The sequence below is a fragment of the Ascaphus truei genome, chromosome 1 (assembly GCF_040206685.1).
Source record: "Ascaphus truei isolate aAscTru1 chromosome 1, aAscTru1.hap1, whole genome shotgun sequence".
NCBI lineage: Eukaryota > Metazoa > Chordata > Amphibia > Anura > Ascaphidae > Ascaphus > Ascaphus truei.
In genome coordinates, this window is record NC_134483.1 from 53,704,866 (window position 1) to 53,721,015 (window position 16,150).

At 45.9% G+C, this 16,150-nt stretch overlaps 1 protein-coding gene across 8 annotated transcripts in view; it reads right to left on the bottom strand.

Annotated features, from left to right (window-relative positions):
• CPLANE1 (ciliogenesis and planar polarity effector complex subunit 1) overlaps positions 1 to 16,150 on the bottom strand; it is a 150,748-nt gene that overhangs the window by 110,048 nt on the left and 24,550 nt on the right. For all 8 annotated transcript variants that reach the window (XM_075588385.1, XM_075588388.1, XM_075588395.1 and 5 more), the window contains exons 13-20: positions 12,825 to 13,033; positions 12,070 to 12,150; positions 11,252 to 11,416; positions 7,556 to 7,723; positions 4,747 to 4,969; positions 4,354 to 4,493; positions 3,594 to 3,811; positions 2,794 to 2,958 (exon numbers count right to left, since the gene is read on the bottom strand). In XM_075588385.1, coding sequence (XP_075444500.1) covers positions 2,794 to 2,958; positions 3,594 to 3,811; positions 4,354 to 4,493; positions 4,747 to 4,969; positions 7,556 to 7,723; positions 11,252 to 11,416; positions 12,070 to 12,150; positions 12,825 to 13,033 — 1,369 coding nt within the window. The remainder of the gene's footprint in view (positions 1 to 2,793; positions 2,959 to 3,593; positions 3,812 to 4,353; positions 4,494 to 4,746; positions 4,970 to 7,555; positions 7,724 to 11,251; positions 11,417 to 12,069; positions 12,151 to 12,824; positions 13,034 to 16,150) is intronic.

The window sequence follows — 16,150 nt, forward strand, 5'->3', positions numbered from 1 at the left end:
CCCCTGCACACCTCTCATTGGCCTCACACACTCACACCACTGCTTCAGGCCCCCTTGGCCCGCCCCCGCACACCTCTCATTGGCCTGACCCACTCACACCACTGCTTCAGGCCCCCTTGGCCCGCCCCCGCACACCTCACCACTGCCTCACTCTCCCAGCCCTCACTGAGCTTTGGGAACGCTTCACAGCACCTAACTCTCACTGCTCTGGGAGACGACGCTTCACAGCTGTCACCTCTCAACGCACTAAACCCTCACCGGCTGCTACCACCAAAAGGAATCAGGTACAGACTCTTCTCTATACTGGCAACGCACGCATCTCCTACACTATCACTCAACACACCCCCCCCCCCCCACACCACAACCACTACCACTCCCTTAGGCCGCAAACACCCTCCCCTGTGCCACACCGCAACCACAAAACAATCACTTAGGCCGCAAAAACCCTCCCCTGGCACAGGGCAGAAACACTAAACACTACCGTGCCACACAGCCTGCCCCGCACCTCCCCCGTGTAGGCCGCAAAATCAACAACACCTCCCGTAGGACGCAATAACCCCTCTCCGGCCCCAACACGCCTCACATGCGGCCTCATCAAACATCACTGCTTCACCGGACGAACGAAGCTCTCCTGTAGCTCCCCACACAAAATACTCCAGCCACCACAAAACCCTCCCATCGCCCACAACAATCCCCCCCCAACAAAATAAAAATACCGTGCACCACAACCCAACACTCAACAAACACTCCGCTGGCACACAACCCCCCCCCCCACACACAAATAGCCCAACCACCACTCCACGTAGCCCACTCCCGTTACCACAACCCGACTTGCATCTACTAAAAAACGCACGTGCACCGAAAATAAAAACTAAAACTCCCCTAGGACAAAATAAAAACCCTCCGGACCCAACACAACTCACCTTCAGCCTCATGACACACACTGGTTCACCGGACAAACAAAGCCCTCCTGTCGGCCCCAAAAAAAAAATATACCGTGCAACACAACACTCAACAAACACTCCGGTGGCCCACAAACCCCCCCCCCACAACTAGCACAACCACCACTCCACGTAGCCCACTCCCGTGACCACAACCCGACTCGCATCTCCAAAAAAACGCACGTGCCGGAGGAGCGCGGGAGAGAGGAGCGGTGCTGTGAGTCCTGGCAGAGGTGAGGGGAGAGGGGGGGGGGGGACAGTGTGTGTGGGACACCGTGTGTGAGTGGGGGGGAGGGACAGTGTGTGTGTGGATGTGTGTGTGGGGGAGGGGGGGACAGTGTGTGTGTGGGGGAGGAGGGGGACAGTGTGTGTGTGGGGGAGGGGGGGGACATTGTGTGTGGGGGAGGGGGGACAGTGTGTGGGGGAGGGGGGACAGTGTGTGGGGGGGGAGAGGGGGGGACAGTGTGTGTGGGACACAGTGTGTGTGTGGGGGGGGAGGGACAGTGTGTGTGTGGGGGGGGGACAGTGTGTGTGTGGGGGAGGGGGGACAGTGTGTGTGTGGGGGAGGGGGGGGACAGTGTGTGTGTGGGGGAGGGGGGGGACAGTGTGTTTGTGGGGGAGGGGGGGGGGGGGACAGTGTGTGTGTGGGGGAAGGGAGGGACAGTGTGTGTATGGGGGAGGGGGGACAGTGTGACTCCCGGGCAACGCCGGGTCTCTCAGCTAGTATATAATATAATGTGAAATACACTTGAATAAAATAAAGCAGCTCTACACCCTTTATGGGGACTGTCCAGGTCCAAATAGATCTTGCGTAGTGTTCCAATTGGGAGGAGCGCTGTGATGCTCGTGAGAATATGAAAAAAAGAAACAATATAATAGTGCAGATGGTAATGAAAAAATAAGTGATCAAAAACAGTCTCTGCAATGGTTGTACTCACAAATGGTAAGATAAGATAGACGTATCAGAGACCCATCTCTCTCTGATAAGAGCCCTTTACTGGATGCCCTCTTAGGAAAATATAATAGTTGTAGTTCTGGAAGCTTGTGATGTATGTAGATCGTATAGATACTTAGAGTATCTCCCAAGGAATATAGAGAGAGAAAAGAGAGAACGCACAATAGTATAGTACGATCTAAAATTGTATTGCACAACAGTAAAAATATGGATATTGCACTCACATTTTACACAAAAGATTTTTTCGTGGGAGAGGACAGCTGTAGTCAAACGGATGGTGCCGGTATCTCCAGCCGACGGAGTACTTCCGCGTGCGTCACGTGTGCCCGCGTCACATCGTGTGACGTCTCAGGTAAGGGCGAAAGAGGCTGTCTTGCGTGTCAGTCTCCGTAGTTTGCCAACACCTTCCTCCGGTATTCTCCCCAGCTCTGTCCCCTCCAACAGCTGATTCGATTCAACGCGTTTCGCTGTGGCTTCTTCAGTCCTTCCAGAACTACAACTATTATATTTTCCTAAGAGGGCATCCACTAAAGGGCTCTTATCAGAGAGAGATGGGTCTCTGATACGTCTATCTTATCTTACCATTTGTGAGTACAACCATTGCAGAGACTGTTTTTTGATCACTTATTTTTTCATTACCATCTGCACTATTATATTGTTTCTTTTTTTCATATTCTCACGAGCATCACAGCACTTTACAGGATAAAGCATGACAAGAGCCAGCAGGCATCAGCAGTGCAGCTGCTTTCCTCTACAATCAAATATGGCGGGGTTACAAACTCAATTTACACTTTACACGATATAACACGAACAAGATGTCACTTACAAATTCCAGAAGACACTGGCGACTATGAGAACGATGCAGAAACAACATAAAACGGTCAACTTTTGTGGTACCTTCTGCATGACTTTTCTTGCCTGCTTTATCTGCTTGATGTACCACTGGGCTGCAGGTAAAGAGCAGTGAGCTGCCCGCAGGAGCAGAAGGATTCGCTGAAGGACCCCAGACAGCCTCTGACGATTACGTTTCTCTGCTTCCAAGGGCAAATCACCCGGATCACCCTAACAATGACATCCCGCAAAGGAAACACATGATCAATGAACTACACTATGTAGCAAGGGACTCGCATGGCCTACATTATTATGTCACTTAAATGGACATTTTTGCAATATTTGTATAAGTGGCATTGAAGTGTATGAAGTGGCACAATGGACTTGTTCCGTGATAAGACATACACTGGAGATAAATACATGGATAAGGCAAAGATTGCTATGCTATGGACTACCTGCCCTGAAAAGCTTACCGACTCATTTCGGTGCCCATGGAACAGGAAGACAAAGTGACTTACCCCAGAACCCAAGGAGCCGACACCAGCACTGGGAATCGAACAGGTTTGACCTGCTCCTGTTCTCATCACCAAGTTACTCATTTAGCCGGTTAGATCCCACAAAATCTTATCTTATCAAATATGGTGCATCATGCATAGCTATCCTGTCAACCGGACTCATTACTTCTAAATGATAACATTACTTGATTTGCAATATGTTAATACTGTTAGTTGTATGAACTTTTAGGATAAAAATGATGGCTCCCTCGCGGATTCCAGATACCAAAATGATTTAGCAATGGTTAGTTATGCTTCCTTCATTCAATCTAGTGAGTGACAAAAAATGACACGTGCGTTGGGTATGCTTACGTCACTGACTGAAGCTGGCTGGGGACAGTACAGAGGTGGTGCGGGGAGATAGAGGCGTTCTGGCACTAAACCAGAGAGCTTTGTGCTAAGGTCCTTGGCAGATTCCATCAGCTGATGGAAAGTCTCTGCGAGAATTTCTGCATCAGCCATTACAGCCGCCTTCAACATCTCTTGCAAGGAACTAAACAGCAGGTCTGCGTCTTCTTCTTCAATTGGATCTGTTAGACACAAAGAACAGGTCATCTGCAATGTAACGAGTTATTTTTGTAATTGCTCACCGAGTTACCAAGTTTGTATTTCATTTTGGAGTGCCGGTCTGATTTAATCTTTTTGGTGTATGTTTATGGCACCTTGTGGTGGGGGTCCTGGGACCTGAGCACCAGATACAATTATCAACATATGGGGAATGCAAGTTCTATTTTTTGTAGTTTATAATCTGTAATGTAAAGAATACATTACAACGGAGCCGCAATGTCTCACGTCCTGGAGAAGAGGTGCTCAAAACCACTCATTAAAAAGTACTCGATTCAAAAGAAACTACAAAATCTGGAAAATCCTAAAAGCTCACATCAATGTATCTTTACTTATAACATTTCTGTAATAAATTAGCTGGGGAGACCTATCCTGGGACAGAAGAGGGCCAGAGAAAGAGGTCGTTATTTCAAAGCCAATACTGAAGGCTGATTATTTTAACACCCAAAAATATCCGTACTCCCACACAAATTAAATCGGATAACATTGACCCGACGGCATTTATTACCAGTAAACTGTTTGTGTTTACTGCAATCCTTATTCCAGGTTTCCGAGCTTGGAGGTCGGCCCAGAAAAGACTGCAGCTTGTCCAGGAATATGCGAGCGGGAGTCAGGTTCCACGGCATGTGCCACTCCTTCCTTTCCAGCCTGAAATCAGACCGAATGTTACCAACACAAAGCTTTGTATTTCTTTTAAACTTTCTCCAATTCTTTCGGAAGGCCGGCACTGAACAGTATAATTATACATATTACAATGGAGTAGTTCAAAATGAAACATTTCCGCATTTAACAATTAGCTGTGACATTTAATCATTCACCAGAAAAACATTTTTTTTGTTGGACTATTTTAAGAGAAGCAATCTTCCAGCATGTTAGCATTCTGTGTAGAATATTAACTTACTCATCGGGAATGTTCTCACGATACAGGTTATATGCTACCCCCATGGTAACCGCCATCTTCCAGTCTCCCAGCGTGTTTGCCATCCATGCAGCCTCTGGCAGCAATCCACCAACAAGCAGCAAGTCAAGAGCGTACTCCACATTCCAGGCGCTGGAGAGGTTCTGGTCTCTAACCGCACTGGCAACCGCGCTGTGCTGAAGAGTGACGACTCGGGAAAACCGATCTATTAGCAAAGCACAGCGTCAGTAAGCAGGACGGGAATCAGCAGTGACAGCAGAACTCTCACTATATGACAATACTGGCAAAAAAAAACACACTACTGCAATAGATTTCTGTGTTATGTGAACAGAAAAAGTGTAGGCATGGAGCCAGATTTTTAAGATACAGTTTCCAACTAAACCAAACTTTCATTCAAGTTGGCAACCCAGTAAAAATGTGCCTTTTCTCGCCAAAGAAATATTTGCAGTGTTAAAAGTTTGCAAGCAGCTCACCCACCAGAAGGCAAACTCGTTCCCATAGCCCAGGATATAGTTGTTGCGAGAGAGTAAGCCCTGTTTAAGGGTCTGCATGTTGTTTCGAATATAGATTTGCTGGTGAAATTCGACAGTTTCGCTCAAACTCATACAAGTCGAATATGGAGTACAATTTTGGGCACCGCTACTTAGAAAAGACATTATGGAACTAGAGAGAGTGCAGAGAAGAGCCACCAAATTAATAAAGGGGAAGGACAATCTAACTTAGGAGGAGAGGCTAGCTAAACTAGATTTATTTACATTAGAAAAGAGGCGTCTAAGAGGGGATATGATAACTATATACAAATATATTCGGGGACAATTCAAGGAGCTTTCAAAAGAAATATTCATCCCACGGGCAGTACAAAGGACTCGGGGCCATCCCTTAAGGTTGGAGGAAAGGAGATTTCACCAGCAACAAAGGAAAGGGTTCTTTACAGTAAGGGCAGTTACAATGTGGCATTCATTACCCATGGAGACTGTGATGGCAAATACAATAGATTTGTTCAAAAAAAGGTTAGACATCTTTTTAGAAAGGAAAGGTATACAGGGATATACCAAATAAGTATACATGAGAAGCATTTTGATCCAGGGATTAATTGGTTTGTCAATATTTGGAGTGAGGAAGGAATTTATTTTTCCCCTTATGAAATATTATTAGATGATATTTCTCTGGGTTTTTTTGTTTGCCTTCCTCAGGATCAATACATCGTAAATACTAATATAGGATAATATATCTATTGTCTAAATGTAGCAATAGATTGAAAAAAGACATACGTCCATTACATTCAACCTCATCTACTATAACTATGCAAGTTCCAGCAACAGTATCATAACTATTTGGGCAAAAAAAGTTTTTAGGAAACTTTTTGCAGATTTTTTTTATTTTTTATTTTTTTGCAGATTTTTGAACTTTTTGAAATGGTGTCATTTTGTTCTAATAAAATGATTTCTGTTAAAAGGCAGAAAGAATTATAGATAGGCCACAGGCTGTGCTCCTTCGTTTCATACATTCTGCTTGCTGACTTACCCTGCTGGACTGGACGCCTATGGAACCTTGGAACTGTGGATCTTCTCTGGACATCCCTATGGGCAGGTAATGGGCCTTGGCCCCTTATGTTTACCTATGACCCTATGTTGGGAATATTGTGGGGTAATAGACCATGACCATTGGCTGCGGTAGTCAAGTGGACACCGCTAGGTCTGGCTATCCCCTGGATATATATCTTCATGGATTGCAATACTTTATGACTGGTTCCAGTTCGCCATCTTTGTTTGGATTATTTCTGCAAGACCGGACCACATATCTATATTTTGAGCACCACTCCTCCCTACACACAGGCTGAAGAACCCTGCCCTGAGAGTCAAATCACTCCTAATGGGTATAGATGCTTGCAAACAGCAAGTATAATCATTGTAAGTCTTCTTCAACGTATCTTAATCTGCATTACAATGCTCTCTTATTGGTAATGTTTCTCCGATGTGGCCCCTTTGGAGAACTATTAGTTCCCTGTAGTACAGGATGAAGGAATATGCCCCAAAGGTTAAAAGGTCTCATTGAGTATCTGCTCCTAAAACAAATGTTTAGCCCAGTTCAGCTCCGGCGACCCCTACTGGGGGAAAGAAGTGTCACCATGTTCTGCTGCTCTAACAAACTATACAAAACGCTGCATGGAACGGGGCCCTCGGGCAGAGAAAGAGGGGCAACCGTCAGTGCAGCGAGGGCCTTAGTGAGAATGAATGTATCGCTGAGACGTCCTGTACACATGCAATCCAAATTATTATGTCCGAATATATTTGTCTCAATATTGATGTAGAATAATATTTATTTTGCCTGCCGCGTTGTCAGGCTTTTTCTGCCAGCGAAAAGGTTAAAAAAAATAAAACAAGAACAAATATACAATGAATTTTTGGGGGGGATAAATAAAAAATAGAAATGAGTTGATAAGTTACAATTACAGTAACTGTAATGTTGATGCGAAATTGTCAGGGGTGTTAATTAATACTGCATGGCTGCTTTTGCATTCCTAGTTCAGGGATGGCCAGCACCAGTCCTCAACGGCCACCAACAAGTCAGGTTTTAAAGATATCCCTGCTTCAGCGCAGGCGAGAGTTGACTCACCTGTGCTGAAGCAGGGATATCCTTAAAGCCTGACCTGTTGGTGGCCCTTGAGGACTTTAGTTAGTTGGCCACTGTTGAACTAGTTATACCCAGCAGCACATAACCTGCTAGTGTTACAGAGCGTCCACCTCTTGCATACAGTGTATAACACATATAATGGTGCGTTTGCCTGTACCTGCTGCAGTATGAAGCGGAGGTAAAACACCCACACTGTGCGGAGGGAACACATAAAGCAGCTGATTAGTGAAAAACGCAGCCATGAATCTCCCCATGGATTGGATCACAGCCAGCGCCGCGTCGGGGTGAACATCGTTCAGCAGCCGCTGCTCACACTCGGAGCCCCCTGGAAAAGATACACATAGTGGAACATATAGCTGTCCTTGAGCAATCTCCGGTTACATTTGCTCCCACTAGCAGGACTTCGCCAGCTCTACCACACTCGTATTACGCTTTGTTCAACCCCACAGCGCTGCGCAACGGGACATTATGTCGCAGCCGTTTCGCCGCGACCAAAATGACTGCTGACGTTCGGACGCAGACTGGTGTTTTTTAGGGTACGTTAGGGACTTACCTTGGCAGCGAGGCGGCCAGCGGCTGAGTGAGGGCGGCGAAGCAACGGAGGTCATGTGGTCAGTCTCAGGACAAATGTGTGAAATACTCATGCATATAATTATCAAATCTCTGTACCCCATTGTACTGCGCTGTGGCATATGTTGGCGCTTCACAAATAAAAGAATAATAATGACCATTCCCACATGCAGCAAATTGTGACACTTAGCAGCGGGTGGCAATGTCACAAAATAACAAGCTTCAGACAAAAGCGAACGTGATTATCTTAGGCGGCGGCCCCAGTCCCTTCTTGCATTCAATCCCCGCCCCCCCAGTCAGGCCGGTCCCAGTTAGTACCCTGTGGCACACCTTTCCCCAGCGGTGCGCGACAGGTTTTCAGGCAGGCTGTGAAATTTAAACACATAGTTTGCCCCCCGCCGGCGGTTTAGCCAATGAAGGCGAACCAGCTGCGTGAGGTCATGGCCACGCCCCTACAAACCCGCCACCACGCCCCCTTCCGTCGCAAACACTCCCTCTCTCCCCCAGACCGCAGATTGCGGTGCAGCGCTGTGCACGCGCCGCGACGCCCCCCCCCCCCCCCCCCGCCGCGTGTGCCACCGTGCTGACTGGGGACTCACCCTTACTCGCCCACTGGAATCACATTTATAGAAACGTGGGCAATTTTTCTGAAAGTGGCCAAAACTTTCCAAATTTGTCACATATACTCAAATGGGTTTGTCATTTGGGGAATTTATTAAAAACAGTCTCATAGAAACTTTCCTGAACAGAGCTGGGATAGCCTTGCAGATCTCGAGGTCTCAGCCGCTATGCAGGGGTTTGCTCATTAATACTTTCATTGCCGTGTGTCCATTCTCAGGAGATACTTTTGGCCAACACCAATCTATTCAAATCAGTGCATTGATGTAAAGGAAGGGCGCTCAACTCCAGCCCCCTCCCCCCCCCCAACAGGAAGAAGAGGACGGCCTTCATCCTGGCAGGGGTAAGTGCAGCTCTAATTTACTTTATGCTGACTGGGTAATGTTTTATTTTTAATGGGCAAATGCGCTATTATCCAGATCTGTATAATAGGAATTTTGCCCATTATTGCCCTGTATGTGGTGGTGGGGGGGCGGAGGGGGGAGGGGGAAGTTGTAGGGTTGTTGTATTTTAATGTTTCTTGAGGGTAGAGGGGGTGGGTAAAGGGGGGTAGTTGCCCCAGGGTGGTTGGTTAGGCCTCTCGGTGGGTAGTGGGAGGGGTTAACTCTTCCGGCAACCTTTCCGGTAGACCTAACCCCCCACCCTGAGGCAACTACCCCCTTCAACCACGCCCTCTACCCCAAAAAAACAGGTACTCGGGCTTAACCCCTTCATTGCCTTAGCGGCTAGCCGCTAAGGCAATGAAGCCGTTTTTATTTTATTTTAATAACACAGTATGGAAGCATGGTGTCTCTGACGCAGAACTGCATTCATTTCAGCCTCGGGTTCCCCTGCTTCCTGAGTTACAGGCCCTGGTATGGGGTGCCGGTATCTCCCTGCATTGTTTAAATCTCCCGCGTCACATGACCGGGAGATTTAAATGCACAGGAGATACCGGCACCCCATACCGGGGTCTGTAACTCGCGAAGCAAGGGGTCCCGGTCCTGAAATTAATGAGGTTCAGCTCCAGTGACCCCCTGCTTCAATACTGTGTTTTTAAAATGTAAATAAAAACAGTGCGATCGCCTGTAAGAGCTGTGCAGGGAGGTGCAGCTCTCACAGACTGCGGGAAGATCGCAGGGGTAGAACTAAGAAAAAGGCTGCGGTAAGAACACTGACACCGTACGGTATTGGCATTTTCCTACCTCACGGTTTGTGACTTGCGGTAATGCTTTCTGATTCTTTCTGAATACCGTGATAACACAATGTCAGACCGTGAGGTAGGGTCATGCCAAACCGTTCGATTTGCCAGCGATTTTATCAAAGCTACTAGAATGAGTCCCCATAATGTTATCAGCCATTTTATCAAAATCTGCTGTCATTACCAAGAGATACAATAAAATAATAATACCTGGTAAGCTCATGTAAGCCTGTGCCGTATTACACGTGTGAGGAAATCTAAGAAAAAAACTAGGATTCCCAAATTGAGTGACAAAGAAATGTATTAAAAAAGGGGGGACAATTAACAGAATAAACTGTGATATATTCACGTATGCTGTGTAAGGCCGCGCTTATAGCGACGGCGATGTCGCCCGAAAACAAATACATTGCAGCCACCGCATGCGCTTATAGTGCACGCGACGGCGACAAGAGACGGAGCCGTCGCGAAATCCTGAAGCCGGCAAAATTTGATTTTTCAAGCGCCGTTGCGTCGCGTGACGGCCCTTGAACAAATCAAATTGCCAGAATCCCGCGCCACCGCCCGGCGAGACATAACTTTCGCCGGTGGCGACGGGTGTCAACATCGCCATCAACGGCACTGTAGGCACAGCCAAGGCTGCGCTTATAGCGACCAAAAATTTTGAAGCCAGGTCTATTTGATTTAAGAGACAGTCGCCACAAGTGACGATCTCTAAACCAATCAGAGACCGCAGCCTGCCCCCTTTCGTGATGTCACTGGCCATGTCGCCAGCGACGTCGCTTCAAATCAAATGAGTACTCCTTGATAAAGTGTATGTTTACACGAAACGCGTAGGAGGGTGTTAACCTCCCCTTTTAGATGGATTAAATAAAGAAGATTTTTACTATTCATTTGCTTGGGACCCACTTTTGCAGTGCGCTGGTTTTCTCTCTTGTTCCTATTTGCTTCCAGAGACCAGCATCTCTCTACCAGGCTGCACGCCTCATAGGACAGGGAGTTTGTGAGTATTATTCATTATTGAATACTTATTGTGAGTCCAGAAACCATCCCAATGAGGGCTTGATCTAGGTTATTTTAGCCATTTTTCTTGCCCTTCAGGGATTATTGGTTCTCTTGGGGACTTTACTTCTATTTCTCTCACATACCCTTATGTCCCATACTGTTCATTTGTTTATTACAATCGTACAAGGGATCAAAGGTTGAGCGCCTTTATCACTTCAATTTGTTATTCAAATCAAATGATAACTTCCGCTGGTGGTGACAGGTGACATCATCGGTCACGTCGCCTTTGCCAGCACTATAAGCGCGGCCTTAGTATTACACTATCTGATGTTGTGATGCAATTAGTCATATATACACTACACAAGGTAACATGGGTGTGAAAGTGCATTTTATAGCAGCAGTGACGCAGTGCAGCATTATACAAGGATTCATTCCCATTCCTAATCACAACCTGCAAAAACAAAGCAAGCAGAGGGATCTCACCAGGAAGGCCCGGCATTGTGCCTGGGAGAAGCTGGGATCTGCTCAGTAACTCTCTCACCAGCTGATCACACATCCCCTGAGCATCATTCAAGTTGTAGTTATAAAGGTGACAATACAGTACAGCCAGGTAATATCGTGTTTGAAGAAAACTAGCTCTCCTTCCCCCTGTGCAGAAATGCAAGCAAAAGGATTGTGTTAACACGGACTCATTTATTTAGTGCTAATTAACCAGTATGGCAAAGATAACTACAAAAGCAGCGGAACATTAAATGACAAATACAATAATGCTGATCAGCGCAGCGGTTTATTTGATATGCTGGCAACCTGCTATTACAGGACAACTGGTGCCTTGTCTGGGGCGAGGGAAGAAGACGTGGACATATCTACATATAGTGTATCCTGTGCGCTAAGCAGATCATTTATCTTTCACAACTCAATGACAGCCATGAATAATCTGTTTCACACAGTGGGAGACTTTGGGCCAAAGTGACAGGAGCTAGAGGCGGGCACTACTGAAGCAGCATAGGAATGCTGTTCTTTTTATAGAAGAATCTAGAACAAAAGTGGCCAACTCCAGTCCTCAAGGGTCACCAACAAGTTAGGTTTTATGGATATCCCTGCTTCAGCACAGGTGGCTCAATCAGTGGCTCAGTCCCTGACTGAGCTCCTAGCTAAGGATATGCCTGCAATGGCAGATCATTTCATCTTTACATAAGCTACAACATCTCATTATTGAGGTTAGAAACCTGCAACTCTGCTGTAAACTACACAATTACTGCTTGGCTTGAATTTGTACTACGTGAAATACATTCATTCACCTCGATCGCTGATTTCCAGCAGAGCACTTTTCCAGAACTCCACTGACTCCTTATATGATCCCAGCAGGAAGTATTCTTCACCTTGGGAAGAGAAACAGTAGCATGTACGAATAAAAGGTTTATTCATAAAAAAGCAATTCGACCCAACCAGGATTTCCTGGGACTACCACTTGTCTAAATATTTGACTATATTGAAAAACAACGTAAGATAATTAGAATGGGGCGTGCATAGCTATAGCCCGGGCCCACACTCTTGGGGGGCCTGCCTGGTAGAGACAGGTGGGGGGAGATGGTATGCAGCGGCGGGCCCCCGGCGTTAAAGGATAAGCCGGTAGAAGAATCGGTACTCGTTACAGAGGCAGAGCAGGACGGCAGGGGAGGAGTGTGCCCCAGCGGTCTGACCCAGAAGTCTTTCTTACTTCCGGTGTCTGCTGCTAGGGCGCGCTCCTCACCTCGTGCCGGCCTGCTCTGCCTCAAGTGCTGATTCTTCTACCGGATTAACCATTAACACCGCCGCATACCATCTTCCCACGCCTGTCTCCATTACCACAGGTAGGCATTTTTCTATGAAAAATCAGTTTAGAGCAAAGTTCATATTATGATATAGTCTTGTTTTCCAAGTAATTCATCTTTTAACTTAAAAAAAAAACGAGTTCACATCTTTTTCTTTGGCTTGCTTGGATTCCTGTGGCACTTGTGACCATTCCTAAATCATTTCTGACACATCCTGTATTTCAGAGCTCAGAATCTCTTACCAGTTACAGGCATAAGATGCAAACTCTGATCCAAATGCTCTCCTGCAGACTGCAGCTCTGCCTGGATGTGACATAACAATGATCCAATAGCATCTTCTTCACAGCGAACGTTATGGGTCATTTGATTCTGATTTATGAACATGTGTTGTCTCAAACGTGCCTGATACCAAAGCGTCTGATTATATAGAAAACGCCACAGGACTGCCAGCCTGCAATACAGAGAAAAGATGAGCCCGTGAAATACTACAGTGCAAAAAAGTACACGTTCTAAAACCATTGAAAAAGTAAAAATAATTAATCGTGACAAGCTACATCTGTTTGGAGCCCGTAGTAATGCAGTCCGCCCCGGGAGCAATGAAGGGCTTAAAGCCTCGGCCATGGTTATTGCTGGCGGGCGAGGCGCGCTGAGGCTGAGGGAAAGCGAGTGCTTTCCCTGGCCTTAGACAGCGCGCCGTCCGGGGGCGTGTCGGCGGGCGGGCCTGTGACGTCACGGAGCTGGTTCGCCCTCATTGGGCGAACCGCTCACGTGACCGGCCCTGCGCTCCGGCGAGCGCCAAGATTTAAAATTTTCCTAAGACCTGCGCTTGCAGAAGCGTAGGCGAGCCCCTACTAAAGCCGCTCTCATTGCGGCTGTAGGGGCTCAGTGCCGAGCGGAAGCGCGCCTCCGCCCGCAAGCACTATCCATGGACGCGGCCTAAGGCAGCAATCCATGCAATATCCTACATGTGTGGGTTTTTAAATAAATGAGTTCTGAAGTATTAGATAATGCTTAATGCCATTTGTTATTAGTTTTAATATACTGAGCATCATTTGATTTCAATAGCAGGTTTTAGCACAGCTACCCAGCATTGCATCATCACTGGCAACCAATTATCACAAACAGGAAAGTGTTACAATGTTTCCGGCAGTTTGAGCTGCAAACTGTAGCAATAGATAATGTTAGGCTGCGCTTATAGTGCCGCCAACGGTGACGTCACGCTGCGGTCGCTGGAAAAATCAAATTGACTTGACTTCCAGCGACCAAGCCGTCGCTCCTACTATAGGCTTCAATACATTTGTTTTGAAGCGACGTCGCTGTCGCAGTCGCCGGCACTATAAGCGCAGCCGTATGCTAGTAATATAAGGATACATTGCATCTGCTAAGTCAGGGGTGCACAAACAGGGGGTGCAAGATTTTCAGGGGGCGGGGGGGAAGGCACAGCGCTTACAGAGGCCCCGCGCTCTTCCCCAAAGCATTTAAATTAAATGCCGGGGGACCGCACGGGGCCTCTGTAAGTTCTCTTACTTTGTCTCAAACGCTGCCATGGCAACGCGAGGTCACATGACCCTGCGGCATCATTTGACGCCAGGGCAATGGGGGGCACGAGCAGGCAGGGGGGCGCAGGGGGAAAAGTTTGCGCACCCCTGTGCTACTGTAATTTACACTGACTGAAGGATTGATTGAAACTGAAAGGCGGCCATTTAGTGAACCCTGGAAAGCCGAATCTTTGCTGATCGATCCCGGGAGAACAAAATCGATGGGCAGCTTAGGTAATTAGTTTTCAATAAAGGTAATCAAAGGCGGCATATACTAAAACAAATAAGTGCTGCTGGGATTGCCTGATTAAAGGTGCAGTTCTGTCCAGCCTGACCTATTTTGAAATTAAGAGCCAAAAAAAAGTGAAAGGTTTGTAATCGGCTGTAAAGGGCATTATCACTTTACAGCAGATTGCAAACCTTTCATTTATTATGTTTCCCAGCTGTATTTATTTTTCCAAAAGGCCCAATCTGCAGTAGAGTGTCTACATGGCAACTCCTGCTGTATAGTCTCCATCTGTCTGCTTTCAATGCCGACTGAAAAGGGTCTTATTTTAATCTTGTCAGATCAAGTTCTTGGGGGTTAATAAGGGCTGGTTTCACCAAGGCCCGTTGTGGAGTAAGGCACCCCGAACAAGTCCATGGCAGTTAACGCCAAATTGGATGCGATAACCAGCAATGGGCCTTAGTGAATAATGCCCTAAGTGATAATGGATTAGCAGCCATATTCATTTAGGGTTCGGCCTGTATTATATATATATATATATATATGCAAAACAGACAGCGAATCCCAGCGCTTCTCCACCGAGCCACCAACAAATGGGAAAACAAACATTCACAGTGAAAACGAAATCTGCAAAACAAAGGAGACTCTTGGTTACATAATTTGATCGCACAATGATACGCCTGCTAACCACACCAAGGTAAGTCTCAGTAGCAGGTCCCTATGCTAAATGTATACTAATGTAAAATGGCAGTGCTCACTAGGAGCGTGCTGCTAAGGATTCCATTCGGCCCAACATAAAATGCAAACAAATATAGCAATAAATAAATAAAGCAAAATCATTGCTCCCAACGCGGAGAAGCGCTGTGAATATATATATTTATTTGCAATATATATATATGTATGTATTTATATATGGAAAAAACACACACCGACACTGCATAGTACAGCATTGTGAGGGAATCTTTACATAACAAAAATAAATGTGCAGGATAACTGCTCCTTTTATCTTCTTATATGAGAACCTATAGGTCAACGTCCCTTTAAATTCAAATAAACTAATCACCAGATCAATAACTTTAATTACAAAAAAGCTAAACATTTATGCCAAGCCAATGTTATGGGTCAACACAATGGGTAATGGCTCAAAACAGAACAATTATATATATATTTTGGTTCCCGAGGGGTTAAAGATGAGGATGTCAGAGGGAAAAAGACCGAATTAAGGGTCTTAAAGGTTAAAAGGGGTATCAAGACAGGAGAACCGTATATACGAACCCAACGTCTGTAATATGTGTCAGGCTAATGTGATGTTTTGTACATTCTGCAAGTTCATTATTTCATTTCAAAATTGTATATTTTTGAGTTAAGCTTGAGCATCGGATTTATACCTTTTTACTTTCTTTTTAAGTATAATTTAAACATGGAAATTGTAAAGATGTGCTGAAATCTGTCATGTTTACCAGCAATGTTGGAAAATCAATAAAAAGATCAATGAGAAAAAAATAAAAATAAATAAGATACGGGTGTAATATTGGCTGCAATCGGATTTTTAGAAACAGGTAAACTAAGCCAGTTCCTCCTGTAATGTTTGTAAATGTGGATCTCGCACAGCTATAGAAAACAAAAAATGAATGAAAAAATAAAAAGTGTCTTATGGCATAGCACGGCTTGGTCAACATGGCCTGAAACATATTAACAGATATAATACAAAAGTAATCCCTGATGAGTTAAGTCTTAAAATGTGAATTTCATGTTAGACGTTCATCAGAAAACCCAACCCTACCCCAAAAATGATATTTTCTGC